This window comes from Ranitomeya variabilis, chromosome 1 (assembly GCF_051348905.1).
Source record: "Ranitomeya variabilis isolate aRanVar5 chromosome 1, aRanVar5.hap1, whole genome shotgun sequence".
In the NCBI taxonomy this organism is placed as follows: domain Eukaryota; kingdom Metazoa; phylum Chordata; class Amphibia; order Anura; family Dendrobatidae; genus Ranitomeya; species Ranitomeya variabilis.
In genome coordinates, this window is record NC_135232.1 from 872,879,648 (window position 1) to 872,904,256 (window position 24,609).

The 24,609-nt window shown below is 45.0% G+C and overlaps 1 protein-coding gene across 2 annotated transcripts in view; it reads right to left on the reverse strand.

Annotated features, from left to right (window-relative positions):
* Positions 1 to 24,609, reverse strand: part of DAPP1 (dual adaptor of phosphotyrosine and 3-phosphoinositides 1) — a 114,687-nt gene that overhangs the window by 50,704 nt on the left and 39,374 nt on the right. For both annotated transcript variants that reach the window (XM_077277579.1, XM_077277585.1), the window contains one exon: positions 17,442 to 17,564. In XM_077277579.1, coding sequence (XP_077133694.1) covers positions 17,442 to 17,564 — 123 coding nt within the window. The remainder of the gene's footprint in view (positions 1 to 17,441; positions 17,565 to 24,609) is intronic.

A 24,609-nucleotide genomic window follows, 5' to 3' on the forward strand; every position in this document is an offset into this window, starting at 1 on the left:
TCAAGAAAGAATCTAAAATCGGCTTTGCAATTTCCTAGCGTTGTATCTGAAAAATTAAAAAAAGAGATTGATCTGGGTAGGATGGCCGGACCTTTTCCAACGGCTCCAATCAGTAATTTGAGGGTGTCACCGCTGGGAGTGGTCCCGAAGAAAGAGCCCAATAAATTTAGGCTCATTCATCATTTATCCTTCCCAAAAGGTCTGTCAGTAAACGACGGCATTGATCCTCAACTGTGTGCAGTTTCTTACACGTCTTTCGATGTAGCAATGAATTTAATACGGCTGTGTGGTAGGGGAGCTTTGATGGCGAAAACGGATATCGAGGCGGCGTTTCGCCTGTTACCGGTGCACCCTGAGAGTATGCACCTGTTAGGTTGTTTTTGGGACGGAGGTTTTTTCATTGATCGTGGTCTTCCCATGGGCTGTTCACTATCATGCGCCTATTTTGAAATGTTTAGTACATTCTTGGAATGAGTTGTTAAAGATGTATCTGGTTTAAATTCTTGTCTACATTACCTCGATGATTTCTTGTTTGTAGGCCCGCCACAGTCGGCGTCTTGCTCGATTTTATTGCACACGATGGAGAGGGTAGCAAAAGGTTTCGCAGTTCCATTGGCGGCTGAAAAAACTCTGTCGGGCCAGTGACGTCACTAAGTTTCTTAGGCATAGAGATTGATTCCGTGGCAATGGAATGTAGATTGCCTGATGACAAGTTAGTTGCTTTTCGGGAGGAAGTTGGAAAGGCAAGTACACGGCGCAAGATAACGTTGCACGATTTGCAATCTTTGTTGGGCAAGCTGAACTTTGCTTGCAGAATTATGCCAATGGGCCGCGCATTTTGTCGGCGTTTGTCCTTGGCGACGGTGGGAGTAAAGTCCCCCCTGCATTTTATCAGATTGACTAAGGAGTTGAAACAGGATTTGAAGGTGTGGGCTCTTTTCTTGGAGGAATACAATGGCAAATCCATTTGGATTCAGTCAGTTGAAAATGCGGTAGATCTAGGTTTTTACATCACCGTGATTGAAAAGCGTGGTTTCAATCTGCAGTATCGCGGTCAGACGGTGGTGGCGGAGTGGCCACTCAATTGGCGTGAACAAGGTTTGTTGCAAAATCGGGTGCTACTACAGTTGTTTCCTCGAGTGGTGGCGTTGTCAGTGTGGGGCGAGACAGTGAAGAATAAAAAGATCTGTTTTTCTTGCGAACATGCGAATGTCGTGGAAGCCATCAATACGTTATCTGCGGCGTCTTCAGAAGTCGTTAGGGTACTGCAGCACCTGGTCTTCTTGGGCCTAAGGCTTAATTTGTGGATTGTAGCGGATTATAAGTCAACCGGGCCTACTAATGCTGATGATGTCCTTTTCCATTCACAGTGGGATCAATTTCAGGGGCCGAGGCCTTACTTCGACTCAGCATGCCGGGAGTGTCCAGCGGAGCTGTGGAACCTGCCTTTAGGGCCGTGAGGGATCTATTTGCTAGATCGCTGTCAGACAGGTCTTGGCTGCAGTATGAGCAGGCCTGGAGGACATGGGAGGATTGGAAGGTGTCTTACGGGTCCAGTATGGACGACGAGGGTAGATTGTTGTTGCTAGTTGGTCATGTGTGGGAATCGGGTTGGTCGGTGTCTAAAGTGAATAAGTTTCTAGCTGGATTAGCGTTCGGTTTTAAGGCTAGAGGTTTACAGGATGAGACAAAGTCATTTATGGTGATGCAAGTGGTAAAGGGCTTGAAAAAAGGGCAGAAGTCGTTCGACGGCAGACGACCGGTCTCCTTTGAGGTGCTGTTGACAATTGGAAGGCAGTTACGGGTTGTTTGTTTTTCGGATTGGGAGGTAATTTTATTTCAAGCGGCCTTTTCATTGGCGTTTTTTGGAGCATTTTGCTTGGGGAAGCTGGTTAGCCCTTCAAGATATAAGGGAGGGGGTCTACGGAGAGAGGACGTGGATGTTACGTTTGACAAGGTGGTGGTGTTTATTAGGTCATCAAAAACGGACGTGTCTGGAAAAGGTTGCAAATTAGTGTTATTTCAAGTTCCAAATTGTTCATTGTGCCCGGTAACCTGTGTGGATAAATTGATGAGAAGGGGGAGTGTATTATCCGATCCACTGTTGGTTCATGCAGACGGTTCTTTCTTGTCGCGCTTCCAATTTGTTTCAGTGTTTCGGAAGTGTTTGGTGTCCGGGGGAATTTCGCCCAAAAAATACAGTGGCCATTCATTTCGGATAGGGGCTGCAACGGAAGCAGCCAGGAGTGGATTGGGGGAGGAAGTGGTTAAAAGAATTGGGCGGTGGGAATCAGAAAGATTCCGGTCTTATGTTCGCCCGGATCTGGTCTAATTTCGTGGGGGCATGCATTCGGTAGAATTTTCTCGTCTTGATCGGTGTTATTGTTTATTCTCTTACAGAGCACGGAAAATTGCTGGTGTGGATAATGGGACACTCATTTGTGTTCTGGGCGGCAGAGCGGGCAACTGTTCGTCCAGATGGCCGGCAATTGGGGTTTTCACGGGACGTCGCGTCGCTGAGATGGATCGGAAAAAGGGGGATGACTTGGAGTCAATTTTTGCCTGAGTTTCATCGTTTCGTGCGTTGGGATCAGGTCCCACAGATTGTAGTTATTCACCTGGGGGGTAATGACTTGGGGAAGAGGCCGTGCAGGAAACTTATAAAGGACATTAAGTTCGACATGTTGAGGTTGTGGGCAATGTTTCCAAGGGTCTTGGTGGTCTGGTCGGACATCGTCCCGCGGAAGGTTTGGCGGGGAGCTAGATCACCAGAGGCGGTAAACAAGGCGAGGATCAAGGTGAACAAAGCTGTTTCGCGGTTCACGGCAAGGAACGGAGCGGTAGTGGTGCGGCACATAAATCTAGAATCCGGCACTGGAGGTTATTGGAGGTTGGATGGGGTGCATTTGAATGCAGTGGGTACCGATATGTGGTGTTTGGCGATCCAGGAGGGCATCGAAACAGCTTTGAAGGTGTGGAGGGACATAAATGGCTAAGGGGTTAGTGCATTTATGTTTGTGGCAGGGGGTGGTGGTCCTCGAAGTTGGTGGAGGTGGAAAATGGCGGATTGATGGGGGGGGGATCTCAATAGGTCCTGGACTCCCCGGGGTGATTTGAAATCGTAAAAGTGGTATCGATAATCCCGTGGAGGGGATTATTAGGGGACCCAAAAACAGGTGTGCGGTCTTGGCCTGGCGGGTGGAGTTTGCCTCCGAGCTGGTGCATAGCGGCTGGGGGTAAGGCGGACATAAGGCCAAAATAGGTGGGACGGTTGGCAAAAATGTTTAATACAGATTTCGGGCTTCGAGGATCATCCACTTCCAGGGTTTATTGTTATATTATTTTGTATGTTAAATGTTAATAAACGGCTGCTGCGGCCAATTAATCCAACCTATTTGTCATGTGTTTTAATAGGGGGTGGTCTTTGGCCGCAAGAAAAGGGGGAGGTGGTTATCCCGGGGGTGTCGTAAGGTAAGGTAAAAGTTTTTACATTAGAGCTCGCAGGAATCACGGATACCCGTTGTCAAGAAAGGCCGTACTGGGCCTCTGGCCCTCAGGGGAGGCCGCCATGACAGGGTGACGTGGGACAATAGGGAGCTCATTAGGAAGGTTGGGGGGCCATAGGGTTAACAGTAGCTGAGGGGAGGGACGGAGTTTTTTGAATTTGAAGAGGAAGGTGGGTTCGGACACAGGGCAAGGGGGAGGGACCTTATAAAAGGCAGTGGCCACGTGAGGGGGGCAACCATTTGGGTACTCACCAGCCAGTGAAGAGAAGCTCCCACCCACCCTCCCTTTGTAGTTACGGTTTTAAAGTTAGATTCGGTGATTGTTATTACGAAATTAGAGCTAGGTTTCTTAACATTATGAATGTACTTATGTACGTTTTTTTTTTGTTTTCATATGGAGGATATTATGACGCGGCAGCATGGCAGGGGGTGGTGGTCCTCGAAGTTGGTGGAGGTGGAAAATGGCGGATTGATGGGGGGGGATCTCAATAGGTTCTGGACTCCCCGGGGTGATTTGAAATCGTAAAAGTGGTATCGATAATCCCGTGGAGGGGATTATTAGGGGACCCACAAACAGGTGTGCGGTCTTGGCCTGGCGGGTGGAGTTTGCCTCCGAGCTGGTGCATAGCGGCTGGGGGTAAGGCGGATATAAGGCCAAAATAGGTGGGACGGTTGGCAAAAATGTTTAATACAGATTTCGGGCTTCGAGGATCATCCACTTCCAGGGTTTATTGTTATATTATTTTGTATGTTAAATGTTAATAAACGGCTGCTGTGGCCAATTAATCCAACCTATTTGTCATATGTTTTAATAGGGGGTGGTCTTTGGCTGCAAGAAAAGGGGGAGGTGGTTATCCCGGGGGTGTCGTAAGGTAAGGTAAAAGTTTTTACATTAGAGCTCGCAGGAATCACGGATACCCGTTGTCATGTAAAGCCTTTCAAGTCACATGAAATTCTCACATCATGTGACTGGCAGAAGATACTTGAGGAACAGGACCATAGGCAAGTGGGATGCTTGTGTGGACACTGGCGGATTCATACTATGTGTGGGGGCTTCATACTGCGTGTTGGAGGCTGTAAGGATATCACACTATATTGTGTGGGGATCATCAAGCTTTGTAGAGGCATTGTAATGTGTGGGGGTGTACTGTGAGGGGTTCATTCTTTGTGTAGGGTCATCTTACTGTGTGTGGGATTGTGGGGTCATCATACTGTGGTTGGGGGGAAATGTGGGGCATCATACTATTTGGAGAGTTGCGGGGGGACATTATATTGTGTGTGGCCAACATACTGTGTGGTGGGCTGTGCGGCATCATACTATTTGGGAATCTTACCAAGTGGGATGATCAAATCATACTGTGTGGAGTTGACTGTTGGGGCATAATACTCTTTGTTGGTGGTGACTGTACGGGCATCTTACTATTGTGGGAGACTTCACTTGGATAAATATTTATTTGTGAAGCATAAAAGCCCCTTTGAACACTATACTAAAAATAGTTTTGAAAATGCATCTGCTTTACAATTTTTAAACTATGTATTTACTTAGCCAAAAAGGTCTCCTAAATACAAACGCTTGGACACAGTTAAGTCCGGTGGACCGCACAGCATATAACTAAGACAGGATGGAAAAAGGAAAGGAAGGCACTAACGGTAGGGAGTGGGGGGTGGGACACATCCTGACACCAAACTGTGCCTGTTCATAAGCTTCCCTAATGCCCTGTGCGGGTCCTTCCCACCGCTGCGGTCACGTGCCTAGTCTCTGTCACCTCTATGTACTACATGTACTCTAGCTAGTGCAATGGCTGGCAAGGACGCTAGCCTTGTCACTGCAGATGGTAACACACAAAGGAAGAGACAAATGGGAAAGACAAAAAGAAAACTACCCTGCTTAGGCTACTTTCACACTTGCGTTTTTTGCAATCCGTTGCAATCCGTCGTTTTGGTCAAAAAACGGATCCTGCAAATGTGCCCGCAGGATCCGTTTTTTGCCCATAGACTTGTGTTAGCGACAGATCACGACGGATGGCCACACGTCGCATCCGTCGTGCAACGGATCCGTCGTGTTTTGGCAGACCGTCGGCATGAAAAAAACGTTCTAGTGAACTTTTTTTGTCCTTCGCGTCTACCATTTTCTACTGCGCATGCGCAGCCGAAACTCCGCTCCCTCCTCCCCGGACTTCAGAATGGGCAGCGGATGCGTTGAAAAACTGCGTCCGCTGCCTGCGTCTTGCACAAATTTCACAACGTGTGTCGGTACGTCGACCCGACGCATAGCGACAGACCCGTACCGACGCAAGTGTGAAAGAGGCCTTAGGCTCTGCTGCTAAGCTCCACAGCAGCAGAGTAAACGACACCAGGATAGCTGAACTCCCACAACAGCAACACCACCATCACAGCCTGGTCTGCATAGAACATAAATTCTATAACCGAAGATCAGTCAAGTGACTATTTAAAAGAAGGTGGGAGTGGTTACAAACATCAGCTGATCAGCCTAAAAGACAATTTCCATCAAGAGATAGAGCTGCCACAAATCCCTTAATGATTTGTGACATTGGGGCTGTTTTATAATGCTACATGTACTTTATTTTGCAATTTATGGTATAACACATTTTCAATGTTCTTAATGTGCTGTAGGGTTTCACTCTCTCTGGTAGGCATTAGTTCTTAAGTACAGTTCACACAGGAAATGCAGTTACAATTGCTTTCCACAGGTTGCACAGCACTAAAACTCATAAACATAAATCCCTAGATAACTAAACAGAGAGACCCTGGCTACTCATACATAGCTGAGCTAGCCCCAGCTTGGTCAAACAAAACCGCTATTGTCCATTGCAACCACTGATACCGGTGGTTTTCTGCACACAGCCTGTGCAGACTCTTCTCAAAGAGGGATTCTGACTTGTCTCTCTTTTCAGCTTTAAGACACATCCAGTCTGGTCAGCTTACCTGAGCTGAGGGACTCCGATGAACACCTAAGCTTGTTTATATGCAGGGTCAGCCAGGTACACTAATCAAAGCCTGCAGAGCTAGTATTTAACCCTAGATTATCTGGAATTTCTACAGTGCCTAGTAAAATAAAGAAGCATTCTTAAGGCCCCGTCTCACATAGCGATTTACCAACGATCACGACCAGCGATACGACCTGGCCGTGATCGTTGGTAAGTCGCTGTGTGGTTGCTGGGGAGCTGTCACACAGACAGCTCTCTCCAGCGACCAACGATCAGGGGAACGACTTTGGCATCGTTGAAACTGTTTTCAACGATGCCGAAGTCCCCCTGCAGCACCCGGGTAACCAGGGTAAACATCGGGTTACTAAGCGCGGCCCTGCGCTTAGTAACCCGATGTTTACCCTGGTTACCAGTGAAGACATCGCTGGATCGGTGTCACACACACCGATTCAGCGATGTCAGCGGGACCTCAACGACCAAAAAAAGGTCCAGGCCATTCCGACACGACCAGCGATCTCACAGCAGGGGCCTGATCGCTGGTACGTGTCACACATAGCGAGATCGCTACTGAGGTCGCTGTTGCGTCACAAAACTAGTGACTCAGCAGCGATCTCGCTAGCGATCTCGCTATGTGAGACGGGGCCTTTAGACCCTAGACCAGATCTTCCACTAGGATTATTTCTCCCAATGATTGTATGATATCGTTTATGTTAAGTGAACGCTGCAGTCTATCCCAAACTGAAAAGGCTGCAAGCCATCAGCAGCCACTGATGGGCTGCAGCGCTCATGTGACATAAGTAATAGCTGGTGATCACATGTGATATTTACCTATTAATAAACTTATGGTGGTTGCCGATTGTGTTAGAAGTTATTAAACATACATGGTTCTTATTAAATTTTAATTCAGGTAACCATTTAATAAACATTGAGGCCTATTTTATAGAAAATAACAGTGTATTGTCTGTATTTAATATATATATATATATACACTCACCGGCCACTTTATTAGGTACACCATGCTAGTAACGGGTTGGACCCCTTTTGCCTTCAGAACTGCCTCAATTCTTCGTGGCATGTGTAGCGCCCCCTCCACCGCCGCAGGGCCGAGGGGTACCCGGTACCGGGCCTCTGAGTCTCTGTTTCTGGGGTTGTCACGGCGGCTAGGCCCCGGTCCGTGACCCTGCCGTGGGGCGCACAGTAGAATGCAAGGTGTGGGTGTTGATAGTAATGATAGCGATGTAGCGGTGCAGTTGTGGGGTGCAGGTCGCAGTAAATAACAAGGACACCAGGTTGCAGTCTCTTTACCTCTTTACTGGAGATCTCCGAGTCCTCAGTCCAGAACACGGTTCACCAGGCTACGCAAGTCCAGCCGGTCCAATGGCACCTCCAGAGTCCTCCTCTCAGGTGGAAATCTGTGCCTTCCTTCTAGCGCTATGTGTTGTAGTCCTTCCCTGCCGTGCTCACGGAAAGTGACCCCACAACGGTTGTGTCTGTTTCTTAAGTTCCCTCACAACTCGATTTGATGTTCCTCTGTAATCCACCCCTCCCTGTATTCAGGTTGGAATGGCACCCGTTTGTCAGGTAGGCCTGGAGTTCTTCCGGGACCCTAGAGACGCCCCTCTCCCGCAATTGCCCCCCAAGACTTCATAGGTGATATGTGGTAGACAGCCCGCCTGAGACCGACTGTCCTGCCGCTGTTTGGAGTATGGCTTGAAGCTGTATTCTAATCCACTCCCTCGGCGTTCCGGCCACCGGTATTGCGCCTCAGCAGGGTGCTGCCTCTTTCAACAAAACCCCTGCTGGTATTCTCCTTCTGCTTGATCTCGTTTCTCACTCAGCACAATCTGCCTCGCTTCTAGTCCTTTCTTGGGCACCGCCGCTAAGCTGAGCAGGCACGGTCCCGTTACGTTCTCTCAATGCCAAGCCTCTGCCAGGATCCCACCCCTGGCAGAGACCCTACAGTCTCTCCCTTCACAACACCCTCTGCCACAGGGTGTTGCTCTGTTCAATCCCGTCAGCGTTCTCTCTAACTTCCTGCCTGACCCCCAGTTTATCCACTATGGTGGGGAGTGGCCTAATGAATAGCACCCTTAGCTCCCCCCGGAGGCCCTGCTGTGAAACATATTGGTGTCTGTGATACCTGATTGGAGGAACTCCTTCAGTGCCATCGAACGTACCATGGCTCCCCTTAGTGGCAGAGCCACAGTACTGCAACGACCAGGACTCTGGGGCGCTGCACATAGATTCAACAAGGTGCTGGAAGCATTCCTCAGAGATTTTGGTCCATATTGATATGATGGCATCACACAGTTGCCGCAGATTTGTCGGCTGCACATCCCAAAGATGCTCCATACAAGGCAGGATGGATCCATGCTTTCATGTTGTTTACGCCAAATTCTGACCCTACCATCCGAATGTCGCAGCAGAAATCGAGACTCATCAGACCAAGCAACGTTTTTCCAATCTTCTACTGTCCAATTTCGATGAGCTTGTGCAAATTGTAGCCTCAGTTTCCTGTTCTTAGCTGAAAGGAGTGGTACCCGTTGTGGTCTTCTGCTGCTGTAGCCCATCTGCCTCAAAGTTCGACGCACTGTGCGTTCAGAGATGCTCTTAGGCCTACCTTGGTTGTAACGGGTGGCGATTTGAGTCACTGTTGCCTTTCTATCAGCTCGAACCAGTCTGCCCATTCTCCTCTGACCTCTGGCATCAACAAGGCATTTCCGCCCACAGAACTGCCGCTCACTGGATTTTTTTTCTTTTTCGGGCCATTCTCTGTAAACCCTAGAGATGGTTGTGCGTGAAAATCCCAGTAGATCAGCAGTTTCTGAAATACTCAGACCAGCCCTTCTGGCACCAACAACCATGCCACGTTCAAAGGCACTCAAATCACCTTTCTTCCCCATACTGATGCTCGGTTTGAACTGCAGGAGATTGTCTTGACCATGTCTACATGCCTAAATGCACTGAGTTGCCGCCATGTGATTGGCTGATTAGAAATTAAGTGTTAACAAGAAGTTGGACAGGTGTACCTAATAAAGTGGCCAGTGAGTGTGTGTGTGTATATATATATATATATATATATATATATATATATATATATATATATATATATATATATATATATATATATATATATATATATATATATATATATATATATATATATATACACACACATACACACACACATACACACACCTCATACGTATGGTGCTACTATCAATTTGGTGACAGCACAATAAAATATGAATCATTTCTCTTGAAGAAGCCTGCCATCAATTAAAGTAATAAAAGTACAATTATATACTTCCTCTCTCTCTTTTCCATAGAAATATGAATATATGAATTACTGTTTTATCAGTGTGTCTGTTCTGAGTGTCATTAGTCGGCTCCGACTATATCCTTTCTATATCCTTTGGGTCAGACAAGTCTCGCTGTTACCCAATTTCCACAGTCTATGGTTACAAAACATAAACCTCTCAAGTATGTCTAAACCAATACGAGTGTAAATAAATCTTGGTGATGATGCAGCTAACAGAACATTACACTGTAGCAGAAGGATCTATTAATGCCATATTACTTAACCCTAGCAAAAAATAAAAACAACACAAAAGAAAACCAGCCATGCCTCCCAATACCTGGATACATACTAATGTACTGCAGGATGCAGTAGACCCTCATGATGAAAGGTGGATGTAGCACAAGTGCAAAATATTGATGTACAACCATTCACACATTTATCATTTTTGGGGATGGGGTGGATGCCTAGTAGTAAGCCATTTTCATCGATCCGTGTAGTACACCACGCTCGTGTCACCATTAGGCTGCAAGTCTGACCAAAGAACTGAAGCGAGCTTCCAGGGCTGCTGAGCGCAGATGAAAATGATCCCACTCCAACGAACACTTCATCGCATTCAAACAGTCTCTCACTACTTTCAAGACCACACTCGCCACAGCTAAACAAGCCTACTTCTCATCTTTCATATCCTCCCTGTCTCACAACCCTAAACAGTTATTCAACACCTTCAATTCTCTCCTCCGTCCCCCAGCACCTCCTCCCTCTCCACTTATCTCAGCTGAAGACTTTGCCTCATTTTTCAAGAAGAAGATTGATAACATCAGAGACAGTTTTGGTCAACAACCCCCAGAGCCCTTCCTCCCAACTTCCCAGCCCTCCACCTCCAAAACCAACTTCTCCACCATTACAGAAGATCAACTCTCCACTCTACTCTCAAGATCGCATCTCACCACCTTTGCACTTGACCCGCTCCCATTCCACACCTCACCAGTGTCTTCATCCCAACCCTAACCCATCTCTTCAACCTATCACTAACAACTGGTGTTTTCCCCTCAAGCTTTAAACATGCCTCCATCACACCTATCCTCAAAAAGCCTTCTCTTAACCCATCCTCTGTGTCTAGCTATCGCCCTATATCACTTCTCTCCTATGCCTCCAAACTACTGGAACAACACGTCTACCTTGAACTGTCCTCCCATCTCTCTTCTTGCTCCCTCTTTGACCGTTTACAATCTGGCTTCCGGTCACACCATTCCACTGAAAGTGCCCTAACTAAGGTCCTCTTAACCGCCAAGAGCAAGCGACACTACTCTGTCCTCCTCGACCTGTCGGCTGCCTTTGACACAGTGGACCATTCCCTATTATTACAGACCCTCTCATCCCTTGGCATCACAGACTTGGCCCTATCCTGGATCCCATCATACCTAACAGACCGGACATTCAGCGTCTCCCACTCCCACACCACCTCCTCACCTCGCCCCCTATCTGTCGGAGTCCCACAAGGTTCAGTCCTAGGGCTCTTTTCCATTTACACCTGTGGCCTGGGACAGCTCATAGAATCTCATGGCTTTCAGTATCACCTCTATACTGACGACACACAGATCTACATCTATGGACCAGATATCACCTCCCTACTAACCAGAATCCCTCAATGTCTATCCGCTATTTCATCCTTCTTCTCTGCTAGATTTCTGAAACTTAACATGGACAAAACAGAATTCATCATCTTTCCCCCATCTCACACGACTCCCCCAACGAACCTATCCATTACAGTAAATGGCTGCCCACTCTCCCTAGTCCCACAAGCTCGCTGCCTCGGGGTAATCCTTGACGCTGATCTCTCCTTCAAACCACATATCCAAGCCCTTTCCACTTCCTGCTGACTTCAACTGAAAAATATTTCACGAATCCATACATTCCTCAACCAAGAATCTGCAAAAACCCTAGTCCATGCCCTCATCATCTCTCGCCTTGACTACTGCAACCTCCTGCTCTGTGGCCTCCCCTCTAACACTCTCGCACCCCTCCAATCTATTCTAAACTCTGCTACACGACTAATCCACCTGTCCCCCCCCGCTATTCCCCGGCCTCTCCCCTCTGTCAATCCCTTCACTGGCTCCCCATTGCCCAGAGACTCCAGTACAAAACCCTAACCATGACGTACAAAGCCATCCACAACCTGTCTCCTCCATACATCTGTGACCTCGTCTCCCGGTACTTACCTACACGGAACCTCCGATCCTCACAAGATCTCCTTCTCTACTCCTCTCTTATCTCCTCTTCCCACAATCGTATACAAGATTTCTCTCGCGTATCACCCATACTCTGGAACCCTCTACCACAACACATCAGACTCTCGCCTACCATCGAAACCTTCAAAAAGAGCCTGAAGACCCACCTCTTCCGACAAGCCTACAACCTGCAGTAACCACTGATCGACCAAACCGCTGCATGACCAGCTCTATCCTCACCTACTGTATTCTCACCCATCCCTTGTAGATTGTGAGCCTTCGCGGGCAGGGTCCTCTCTCCTCCTGTACCAGTTATGACTTGTATTGTTTAAGATTATTGTACTTGTTTTTATTATGTATACCCCTCCTTACATGTAAAGCGCCATGGAATAAATGGCGCTATAGCAATAAATAATAATAAGTCTGTATGTAATATGCGGTAAATCGGCATGGGGCACTACACATGTGTGACTGGTACTTTATACAGTATGACCCCGATTTATTTTCAGTGAATTGCACTATGAACCAGCAGCAACATGTCGTGTATATTTTTGGGTAGGGTTATGTTTTTCCACATTACTAGTAGTGTCATATACTGTAGCCAAAAAGTGGCACGTAGTCTAATAAGGAACCTGCCTGGTGATTCATGCCACTAAAACCGTGGGCATCAGAAATCTAGAACAGGCTCCCTCATTGGAAATATCTAGTGACTTCTCCCTGCCCAGCTCTGTATGATTGGCAGGTCTCTCCTTACTCATGTATAGAGAGAGACCTGTCAGTGTAGCTGGGAGAAGCTGGTGGTGACCAGCCTTGGTGACTAGGCTCCTTGCTCCCAGCCTTGCTTCCAGTGGCGTAACTACAAAGTTATGGGCCCCGATGTGAACTTTCAAATGGGGCCCCCCCATACCAAAATATATAGGTGAATTAGAAATGGCGACACACAAACATCATCTGCGTTAGTAATACATGCACCATTACAGAATTAGTCGTGGGCTGGGTATGTGTATGGCTATAATATGTGTTATGTGGCTATGTGGGATCATTATGGGATGTCTGCAGCTAGCCAGACTCTGCTCCACTATGCATATGGCTATAATATTTGCTCTGTGGCTATGGGGGATCATTATGGGATGGCTGCACCCAGCCGGAAATCTGCATCCCATAAATTGGTGCATGGGTCCCACACCTCTAAGCTCCTGCCCGCAGAGTACATGACATGTGTGCTCCATACCTCCCAACTTTTGAAGAAAAGAAAGAGGGACAAAGTTTGCGGCGCGTGCAGCGGGTCGTGGCAAATTTTAGGCCACGCCTCTGACCACACCCATTTCACAACTAGTCACACCCAAATCCACGTCCCAACCACAGCCATTTAGCACTGCTGATCACACTGTTCCATAAACAATAATTATAAACAAAAAAATATGGACAAACACATGATGCTCCATACTGTATAATGGCCCCACATGGTGCTCCATACTGTATAAAGGCCACACATGATGCTCCATACTGTATAATGGCCACACAGTGCTCCACACTGTACAATGGCCACACATAGCGCTCCATACTGTACAATGGCCCCACATGGCGCTCCATACTGTACAATGGCCACACATGATGCTCCATACTGTATAATGGCCACACAGTGCTCCACACTGTACAGTGGCCACACATGGCGCTCCACACTGTACAATGGCCACACATGGCGCTCCATACTGTACAATGGCCACACATGGCGCTCCACACTGTACAATGGCCACACATGGCGCTCCATACTGTACAATGGCCACACATGGCGCTCCATACTGTACAATGGCCACACATGGCGCTCCATACTGTACAATGGCCACACATGGCGCTCCATACTGTACAATGGCCACACATGGCGCTCCATACTGTACAATGGCCACACATGGCGCTCCATACTGTACAATGGCCACACATGGCGCTCCATACTGTACAATGGCCACACATGGCGCTCCATACTGTACAATGGCCACACATGGCGCTCCATACTGTACAATGGCCACACATGGCGCTCCATACTGTACAATGGCCACACGACGCTCCATACTGTACAATGGCCACACATAGCGCTCCATACTGTACAATGGCCACACATAGTGCTCTATACTGTACAATGGCCACACATAGTGCTCTATACTGTACAATGGCCACACATGATATTACCTACAGTATAATGGCCACACATAGTTACTCCTACACACGAGGCTGAGCTCCGTACACCTTGCACGTGCGGCTCCGCTCCGTACACCTCGCACACACACGGCTCCGCTCCGTACACCTCGCACACACGGCTCCGCTCCGTACACCTCGTACACACCCGGCTCCGCTCAATACACTTCGTACACACCCGGCTCCGCTCAATACACCTCGTACACACCCGGCTCCGCTCAATACACCTCGTACACACCCGGCTCCGCTCAATACACCTCGTACACACCCGGCTCCGCTCACCTCATACACACCCGGCTCCGCTCTGTACACCTCATACACACACTGCTCTGTAACATCCACACAAACCCCTCCTGACCTCACACAAAAGCTTACCCTCCTCCAGCACGATGACAACCAGCACTGCAATACTGTCCTGCACTACACGGAAGCCCTTGATCATGTGACTCCAACTCCTCCCCTCCTGTGACCTCATCACAGGTCCTGTGCGCACAGAGCAGCTGCAGCCATAGTTGTGGTGTGCGGCTCTCTGCGGTGGAGGGGCTCTGCTGCGGGACAAGTACAGTCCCACCCGTGATCGCGCATGCACTGAGAGAGTGCACGCGCACCAGGGCCTGTAAAGAAGATTTATTTAAAGGGCCGGCGGCCCATTTTGTAGCTCAGAGTTCTTAGGGGCCCGCCCCGTCTGCTGGACTGGGTGGGCCCCTAAGCACTGCGGGCCCCGTCGCAATTGCGACCCCTGCGACCGCGGTAGTTACGCCCCTGCTTGCTTCTCAGAAATGCTTTTCCAAGTAAAATATACTGTAGGTAATAGTGATGAGTGAACATGGCCTCATAACGTGTTATCCGAGCATGCTCTGGTGTTATCCGAGCTTCTGGGCATGCTTGTATATTATGTTTGAGTCTCTACAACTGCATGATTTGTGGCTGTTAGACAGCCTCACCACATGTGGGGATTGCCTTGTTAGCGAATCCCCACATGCGTAGCAGCTGTCTAACAGCCACCAATTATGTAGCTGCAAGGAGTTGAGCATAATATACAAGCATGCCCAGAAGCTCGGATAACACCAGAGCGTGCTCGGATAACACGTTATACAAACACGTTCGATCATCACTAGTAGGTAACTGAAAATAAGGTAGATTCTAACAGCAACTACTGATGGCTAATAGATGGTGCTTCTAAAATGAGATCCTAGAATCGATAAGCTCAGTTTGAGTTCACAGTTGGCAATGATGCAGTACCATAAAACAGATATAGGTCCGGGCGGGCAGCGATCCAAAAGTGATAAAAAATAGTCCAGGTAAAACAGCAACAAATACCTTCACGTATAAACCAGATACAAGGAACCTTGTAGCTAACCAGGTTGTTTTTAGCAGATTTATCTGCCTAGAGGTTGTCCCATTATAATTCTGTGTCTGGTCCTAGTGGTCAGTGGCATCGTCAACATTCCAGGACATGTTTGTCGGTGACACAGATTGCATCTAAGAAGGTGGCTGACAGCAGAATATATGGTCCATAATGAGAAGTCCCACTAATCAATGGTAGCCAACAAATTACTCCGCAAGAAAGTATCCGCTTTTATCTATGGTGCAGATTTCAGAAATCTCGTGCACAGATTTTTTTTCCTGACTGAATTGGAAAATTACAACATAACCGTCCCGTAGCAAATAAATCTGCCGTCAAAAGAAGTGCCACATATATAAAATCAATATGAGTCTTTATTAGAAATATAAAATACACAATACATATAGCCACAAACAAACAGAGTAAGGTGCCTCAAACAAACTACATACTAGTAAAGTCACCTAGAGCTGGACAGCTAGTAAATACACAGGTAATGATTACTATAAGTATTGCACATGAAATGAGAACTCCTTGCCAAAAAAGCCCTTCAATACATACAATTTACTGCTTTACGGACAAGCAATAGCAGGAGTTTGAAAATTTAACCCAAGCATGCTGTGGACAGTGCATATAATTACATGCAATCTTTACAAATTCAAGTGAGCCCAACATGCCACCCACATCATTACATCTACTGGCTCAAACTTACCAAGAGATGCACCAATAGTGAATGTTAAAGAATAAGCTAGCAAGTACCCCACACCTTTTGTCCATATTACCTGTGACACTGCCGCTCTAAAAGAAGTGCTCTGCCCCTTGCCACGCTGATCCTGATAGCCCCGACACGCGTTTCGCTTGTGCTTCTTCCTGGCCCCCAGTCTGCTCTAGCTGACTTTACTTGTATGTAGTTTGTTTGAGGCACCTTACTCTATGTTTGTTTGTGGCTATATGTATTGTGTATTTTATATTTCTAAAAAAGACTCATATTGATTTTATATATGTGGCACTTCTTTTGACGGCAGCTTTATTTGCTACGGGACAGTTATGTTGTAGTTATATATGAAGTGTTGCCTATTCCCTGGGTGGGATTATGGGCATGGGTATTATGCTTACTATGAATTGGAAAATGTCACTTCTTTCAGTGTTTTTTTTCACTATAGAAAGCAATGAGAAAGTGAAAAAACTGCTGCAACCATGTATTTTTTTCTGTTTGCTGTGTTTTTCATGAATAAATCTAACATTACTACACATGTACTGTACGCAAATGAGACATACAATCCGTAGAAAAACAGCAAAAACGCACCAAAAAAAGCAGCAAAAATGCAGCATAACATGTTTTTTTTTTGTAAGCAGCTTCATTGCTGCAAAGAGAGCAGGTTGTGCCTGCAGAAAAAAAATGCAATGTGTGAACATAGCCTTAGAAGGCTCCAGGAGAACCTGGAAACCACCTGTATTGCCCGGTCTTTGCAGCCATGTCATGCTTGTCTTTTCAGCTTTATCCTTCCATGTTGAGGCTACTAGTTATAATGAACAAGCAGGGTACAGGTTTGGGTAAAATAATCCCTGATTAATCACATACTTGCCCCATGTGCAGGGCATTGCTGTAGCTTAGGTATCTATGGTTACGACCACTCATAGTGACAGCGGTTATTGATCGTAACCATAGATACCTAAGCTACTGCAATGCCCTGCACATAAGCTAAGCAACATAGCGAATCAGAAGGACTAGATTACATTTCTAATTGGAGGTATTTGCGAATATGATGATTATTACACCTACTACGAATTGTGATAGGATCTTGGACATGGGAATATCCCTTTAAATTTACTGTACTGTATGTACTCCACGTAGTACACCTATGTGCGTCATTTTGTGAAGATATACATCCATATCGACCTGCACTCAGTCACTGTACCTACCTCACTGACAATGAGTAGACATTTTCCTTTGAGTCACTGTTCCTCAGGAGATAACTCCCATCCTGGCCATTTGTAAGCAAAAGTGCTTCTGCTGCATGTCGGGACAGATTGTCATGGAACCACCTGGTTAAAAAAAAAAAAAAAAATTGGAGTTACGAACCTGCAGTTTGTAACATGCGGACAGCTATTGTTGATACATCCACATTACTTGATTTCAAGGCAGCTGACAAAGTGAAGTCTGCCAAGAGATTAACCATACTTCACACTAAGAGGAAACAAGGCTGACGCGTCACCGGAAGACATGTCGACACACTGTGAAACCTTCTTTTGCAAAATCATCAAGTTTTAGGTAAATAAACAGATCATTGCAAAAGTTACAAGTCTGCACTTACATCTACAGATATCTGATCAATTTCTATTTCTATCCAATCAGACCAAAATCTGTGTGAGTGTAAACAGGTATATGAAAGCCACGTACATTATACGGCATAGAAAAGGTTTATATTGTAGGGCAAAAGGAAGAAGAGAACATTTGTTGGCATAAATAACCAATTTCATCATCGGACTGGTCAGAAATCACTGTGTGAACACATCTTTGAACTCTTCACAATTTTATTCATTTATGCTGTGTTCCAATGTCTGACCAGTTTTAAGATCTCTGCTTTTACTACTTGTATACAGAGGGTAAAAAGTAAAAAAAAATCAATATCTAGGATCTTCTTGCAGAAATGAAAACAAAATAAATGCATATACCTGAACATTAAAAAGGAGTCGTATAGAATAATTTGTCTAATGATATTGAAGTGTTTCCTGGCTAAATTCAGTAGTGCGCAGCAAAACTATATCAAAAAGGTGACCACGTAGAAGAGCTTTTAAACATTTGAAAAAGCAAATTTAACCCCTTAAGCCTCGAGGGTGGTTTGCACGTTAATGACCGGGCCAATTTTTACAATTCTGACCACTGTCCCTTTATGAGGTTATAACTCTGGAACACTTCAACGGATCCTGGTGATTCTGACACTGTTTTCTCGTGACATATAGTACTTCATGTCAGTGGTAAAATTTATTTGATATTACCTGCGCTTATTTGTGAAAAAAACAGAAATTTGGCGAAAATTTTGAAAATTTTGCAATTTTCCAACTTTGAATTTTTATGCTCTTAAATCACAGATATGTCACACAAAATACTTAATAAGTAACATTTCCCACATGTCTACTTTACATAAGCACAATTTTTGAAACATTTTTTTTTGTTACGGAGTTATAAGGGTTAAAAGTTGACCAGCAATTTCTCATTTTTACACCATTTACTTTTTTTTTTTAGGGACCACATCACATTTTAAGTCATTTTGAGGGGTCTATATGATAGAAAATACCCAAGTGTGACACCATTCTAAAAACTGCACCCCTCAAGGTGCTCAAAACCACATTCAAGAAGTTTATTAACTCTTCAGGTGTTTCACAGGAATTTTTGGAATGTTTAAAAAAAAATGAACATTTAATTATTTTTTTTTTTTTTTCACAAAAAATTTACTTCAGCTCCAATTTGTTTTATTTTACCAAGGGTAACAGGAAAAAATGGACCCCAAAAGTTGTTGTACAATTTTTCCTGAGTACCCCGATACCCCATATGTGGGGGTAAACCACTGTTTGGGCGCATGGCAGAGCTCAGAAGGGAAGGAGCGCCATTTGACTTTTCAATGCAAAATTGGCTGGAATGGAGATGGGACGCCATGTTGCGTTGGGGAGCCCCTGATGTGCCTAAACATTGAAACCCCGCACAAGTGACACCATTTTGGAAAGTAGACCCACCAAGGAACTTATCTAGATGTGTTGTGAGAACTTTGAACCCCCAAGTGTTTCACACAGTTAATAACGCAGAGCCGTGAAAATAAAAAAATCATTTTTTTCCACAAAAATTATCTTTTAACACCCAGTTTTGTATTTTCCCAAGGGTAACAGGGCAAATTGGTCCCCAAAAGTTATTGTCCAATTTGTTCTGAGTACGCTGATACCCCATATGTGGGGCGGAACCACCGTTTGGGCGCATGGCAGAGCTCGGAAGGGAAGGAGCGCCATTTGGAATGTAGACTTAAATGGATTGGTCTGCAGGCGTCATGTTGCATTTGCAGAGCCCCTGATGTACCTAAACAGTAGAAACCCCCCACAAGTGACCCCATATTGGAAACTAGACCCCCCAAGGAACTTATCTAGATGTGTTGTGAGAACTTTGAACCCCCAAGTATTTCACTACAGTTTATAACGCAGAAAAATAAAATAAATAAAAAATCATTTTTTCCTACAAAAATGTTTTTTTTAGCCCCCCAAAGTTTTATTTTCCCCAAGGGTAACAAGAGAAATTGGACCCCAGAAGTTGTTGTCTAATTTGTCCTGAGTATGCTGATACACAATATGTTGGAGTAAACCCCTGTTTGGGGGCACGGGAGAGCTTGGAAGGGAAGGAGCACTGTTTTACTTTTTCATTGCAGAATTGGCTGGAATTGAGATTGGACGCCATGTCACATTTGGAGAGCCCCTGATGTGCCTAAACAGTGGAAACCCCAATTCTAACTGAAACCCTAGCCCAAACACACCCCTAATACCAATTACACCCCCTAACTCCAACACACCCCTAACCCTAATCCCAACCATAACCCTGACACACCCCTAACCCTAATCCCAACCGTAAATGTAATCCAAACCCTAATCCTTGCCCTAACCCTAACCCTAACGGGAAAATGGAAATAAATACATCTTTTTAATTTTTTTATTTTTCCCTAACTAAGGGGGTGATGAAGGGGGGTTTGATTTACTTTTATAGCGGGTTTTTTAGCGGATTTTTATGATTGGCAGCCGTCACACACTAACAGACGCTTTTTATTGCAAAAAATATTTTTTTTCGTTACCACGTTTTGAGAGCTATAATTTTTCCATATTTTGGTCCACAGAGTCATGTGAGGTCTTGTTTTTTATGGGACGAGTTGACATTTTTATTGGTAATATTTTCGGGCACGTGACATTTTTTGATCGATTTTTGTGAGGCAGTATGACCAAAAAACAGCTATTTATGAATTTCTTTTGGGAAGGCGTTTACACCGTTCCGCGTTTGGTAAAATGGATAAAGCAGTTTTATTCTTCGGGTCAGTACGATTACAGCAATACCTCATTTATATCATTTTTTTATGTTTTGGCGCTTTTATACGATAAAAACTATTTTATAGAAAAAATTATTATTTTTGCATCACTTTATTCTGAGGACTATAACTTTTTTATTTTTTTGCTGATGACGCTGTATGGCAGCTCGTTTTTTGTGGGACAAGATTACGTTTTCAGCGGTACCATGGTTATTTATATCTGTCTTTTGATCGCATGCAACTCCACTTTTTGTTCGGCAGTATGATAATAAAGCGCTGTTTTTTGCATCGGGGTTTTTTTGTTTTTTTTTTACGGTGTTCACTGAAGGGGTTAACTAGTGGGACAGTTTTATAGGTCGGGTCGCAAGGAAGCAAGAGATGACCCTGGAGCTGCAATTGGGCTCACCCCAAGATAAAGCGCAAAGGGACCGGACACCGGAGTCCGTGGTGGTGAGAGGATATCATACTCAGCCACAGAATCCAGAGGGCAGGAGATTCCAAGTCTCCTCGCCCCAACTGATATCCGGAGGCAACACAGCAGCTCAGGAGCCTGGGGCTGCCAGTGAGAAGGCAATGCCCAAGATAGGCTCATGCTGTCAGCCATACGGATTGGAAGTACTAGGAAGACTTGTGCAGAACTTCACAGCAAGGGTCAGAGTACAAAGTGCAGAAGGAAGGCCTCCGAACCCACCTAGTTAGATGGATCCCAAGCTGTTTGGGTTTCTTCAAGCAGCGTTGGCTAACATCTCTCATTTGCCGAATACCACAGGTGGCGTCAAGAACACTTATCCCATAAACTTTAATCCCCGTTTATTGGATGCCCAGGGGCATGGACCGGGTCACTGCTGCCGTGACACGTCCCCTTAAGGACAGGCCCGGTACCGAGTATCCCCATGGCCCCGGTAGGCGCTCCAACTGTTTAAATATATTTGTCACATTTTTAGTTATAACACTTCTTTCTAGAGCGTTTTTTCTACATTTAATGTCACCTCTCCACACTAGTGAAAAATAAAACAAAAAAAAAATCATGATTCATAAATCTGATAATTACCTTTTTGTATAGCTAACCGTACCCACTTTCTCATCCATTTTTAAAAGTGTTGAGAGTGACAAAAATACAAAAAGAAACACATTTTTGGGCAAAAAGGATAATATTTCCTGCAAATTAGTAAATTTTTAATACCAAATAAATCTTAATCAGATTAAATTGCCAATAGAGTGGTGAATCTTTGCTGTGTCTCGCTTGTAAGACAGTGGAAGCGGACTCATCACCCTCTCACCAAGTATGGTGCTAGAATGTCGCGCAGCATGGCCCCTCTGTTAGTTTGTGTAATATGCTGTTCCAGTTAACCCACTTACAGGAGAACATGTCCATTTGACGCTAGGGCTTTCGACTCTTTCCACTTGGAATCATGCTTAGTGCACTAGTTTATGTTACTCGTATATTATCTGATCCTCTTCATTACTGCATTCTGTGTATTCTATATATACTGTGTGTCTGTGGAAAGTGTTAATTATACAAATACTGCAGCAGTACCCTTAGTTAGGGGCGATGGTGGGCTAATAACGGCAGACCACACGGCCGCTATGAGCACCATGAGTCCGGGGGCCCGGTGCCAGCGGCAGCACCTCTCTGACCGACATTGCACTTCTATCCAGGATACCGATACAGTTGAAAGTAATATTGAGGGAGAGTGTCAGCTCCCTCCTCCACCATTCTCCCTGTGTGTCCGACGTATCAGCTCAGTGGGCGCCATAACGTCACTACATAAATAAAATGCAAATAAAATTTCTGGGCATTCAATGGAATTAATTAATGCAATTTATTTTAACAAAATTCTACATTTTTGTATAATTAATGATTTTTATTTTTTTTTGAGTTGCGGGAAAAATTAATTGAACGCAGAGAACACAAATGTCAAAAGATCCAATCTTGTCCAGTGCTAGGCTTGCCACAGTTAATTTCCCTTAATTTGGTGCTTTTCTGTTGGTTTACATGCATCTTTCACATCTTACACTGATAAATAAATAAATGAAGCCCTGATAACAGTGTCCCGGTGAAAACGAGCTCCTTACATCTCATACGTGTGTGATCATCCACAATGAAACTCAGCCATGACATTTGGTAAAGATTGTGAATACGAAACTTTAGTTTATCCATGTTAAATATGGATGAAGTGACAAACATTAAATTAAAAATAACCACTAATCAGCAATTCACGAGGTTCAAACACAAATCAATGGAGATAAACAAGTTCCATTTTCTTTTTAATGTAGACCCATAGGAGTATGAATATTTAATGTAAGAATCGAACAACCTTACCAAGCAAACATTTTTTGACCTTCTTTTGGCTCTATCAACCTCAAAATATATACACGGTGTACAGAATAATTAGGCAAGTGAGCATTTGAACAAAATCATCATTTTATGCAGATTTTCCAACTCCAACCTGTATAAACTTGAATACTTGTTGGAGGAAGCAGATCAGATGATGTGCATTTGTGTGATAAGGGAGGCTGTGGCCTAAGGATTTCAACACCCTTTGTCAAAGTGTGCAGAATTATTAGGCAGCTTGTTTTCTTAGGAAAAATAGGCCAACAAAAGAGTATGTGACTAATTCTGAAAAATGAAAATGTTAAAAGTGTTGAAAGAGGGATGGCAGCGCTCCTGAAATTGCTAAGATCAAAAATCAAAAGTTTTGTTGCAAAAAGTCAACAGAGTTTCAAGAAATGTTTTGAGAAACAAAGGAGCAATAACTGCTAAAGATTATCCTCCTGTGTGATCATATTCCTCAATCTCACTGCAGTAGAAGGTGTTCAAGCTCAGAGACAAGGCCAAGGTAAGAAAGCCTGAAACTCAACAACCACTGAAACAAGACACAGAAGGTGAAATGTCAAGACTGGGCCTAGAAATAGCTGAAGACAGATTTTTCAGAGATTTTATAGCCTGAAGATATGAGAGCGACTCTTAAGGGACCAGATGGATAAGCTGGATCAGTAATGGGAACAGACCTCCACTTCCACTCAGATGCCAACAAGATGGAGTTGGGTACTGCTATCGGCTGGTTTCATTAAAGATGAGCTAATTGAACCTTTTCAGATTAAAGATGGACTCAAAATCAATTCACAAACCTATTGGCAATTTTTAGAAGACACTTTCTTCAAGCAATGGTAGAGGAACGTGTGTGCATCTTTCAAGAAAATCATGATTTTTAGGCCTTAAATATGAAACAATAATGACATGACCCTGTCCTCATCTTACAAACCCTACTGAGAACTTGTGAGCTGTTGCTAAAGGGGTTTTACCAAGAACAAAAGTACATTTCAGTCAATAGATCTTGGAATAATAATAAGTGCCACAATTGGATGTGTTTAAATAAAATGTTCCTGTGCTGAGATAATCTCATAAATGTGCCCTTGTTGTATACTGTGTAATGGCTGTGTCTGACCGTACAGTGACATGATCTGATCATACCACAGATCCTACACAGGGGTAGGTGGGGGGGAGGAGGGAGAAAAAAAAAAGTATACAGACAATTCAGCAGGGGATCGCAAATGATTCTTTTTTATAAGCTGTGATCCCCCTTGCTATAATGTCTGTATACTCTCTTTTGCTTCCTCCCCTGCCCAGGAGCTGGGGTATGATCAGACCATGTTCCTGTACGGTCAGACACAGCCATTACACAGTACATAGCAGAGGCACATTTATAAGATTATCTCTGCAGAGGAACATTTTAGTTAAACACATCCGACTGTGAAATTTTTGGGCTGAAAGTGCCCCTCTCGGCTTATACTCGAGTCACGGTCTGTGGCAGGGTGAGGCTGTGGCGCTGAGGCATACTTACCTAGTCCCGGCGATCCTGACGCTCCCCCTGCCCGTCACACTGTCTTCGGGTGCCGCAGCTCTTCCTCTGTACAGCGGTCACGTGGGACCGCTCATTAAACTTATGAATATGGACTCCACTCCCATAGGGGTGGAGCCGCATAGTCATTTCTCTAATCAGTGGTGCCGGTGACAGCTGATAGAGGAAGAG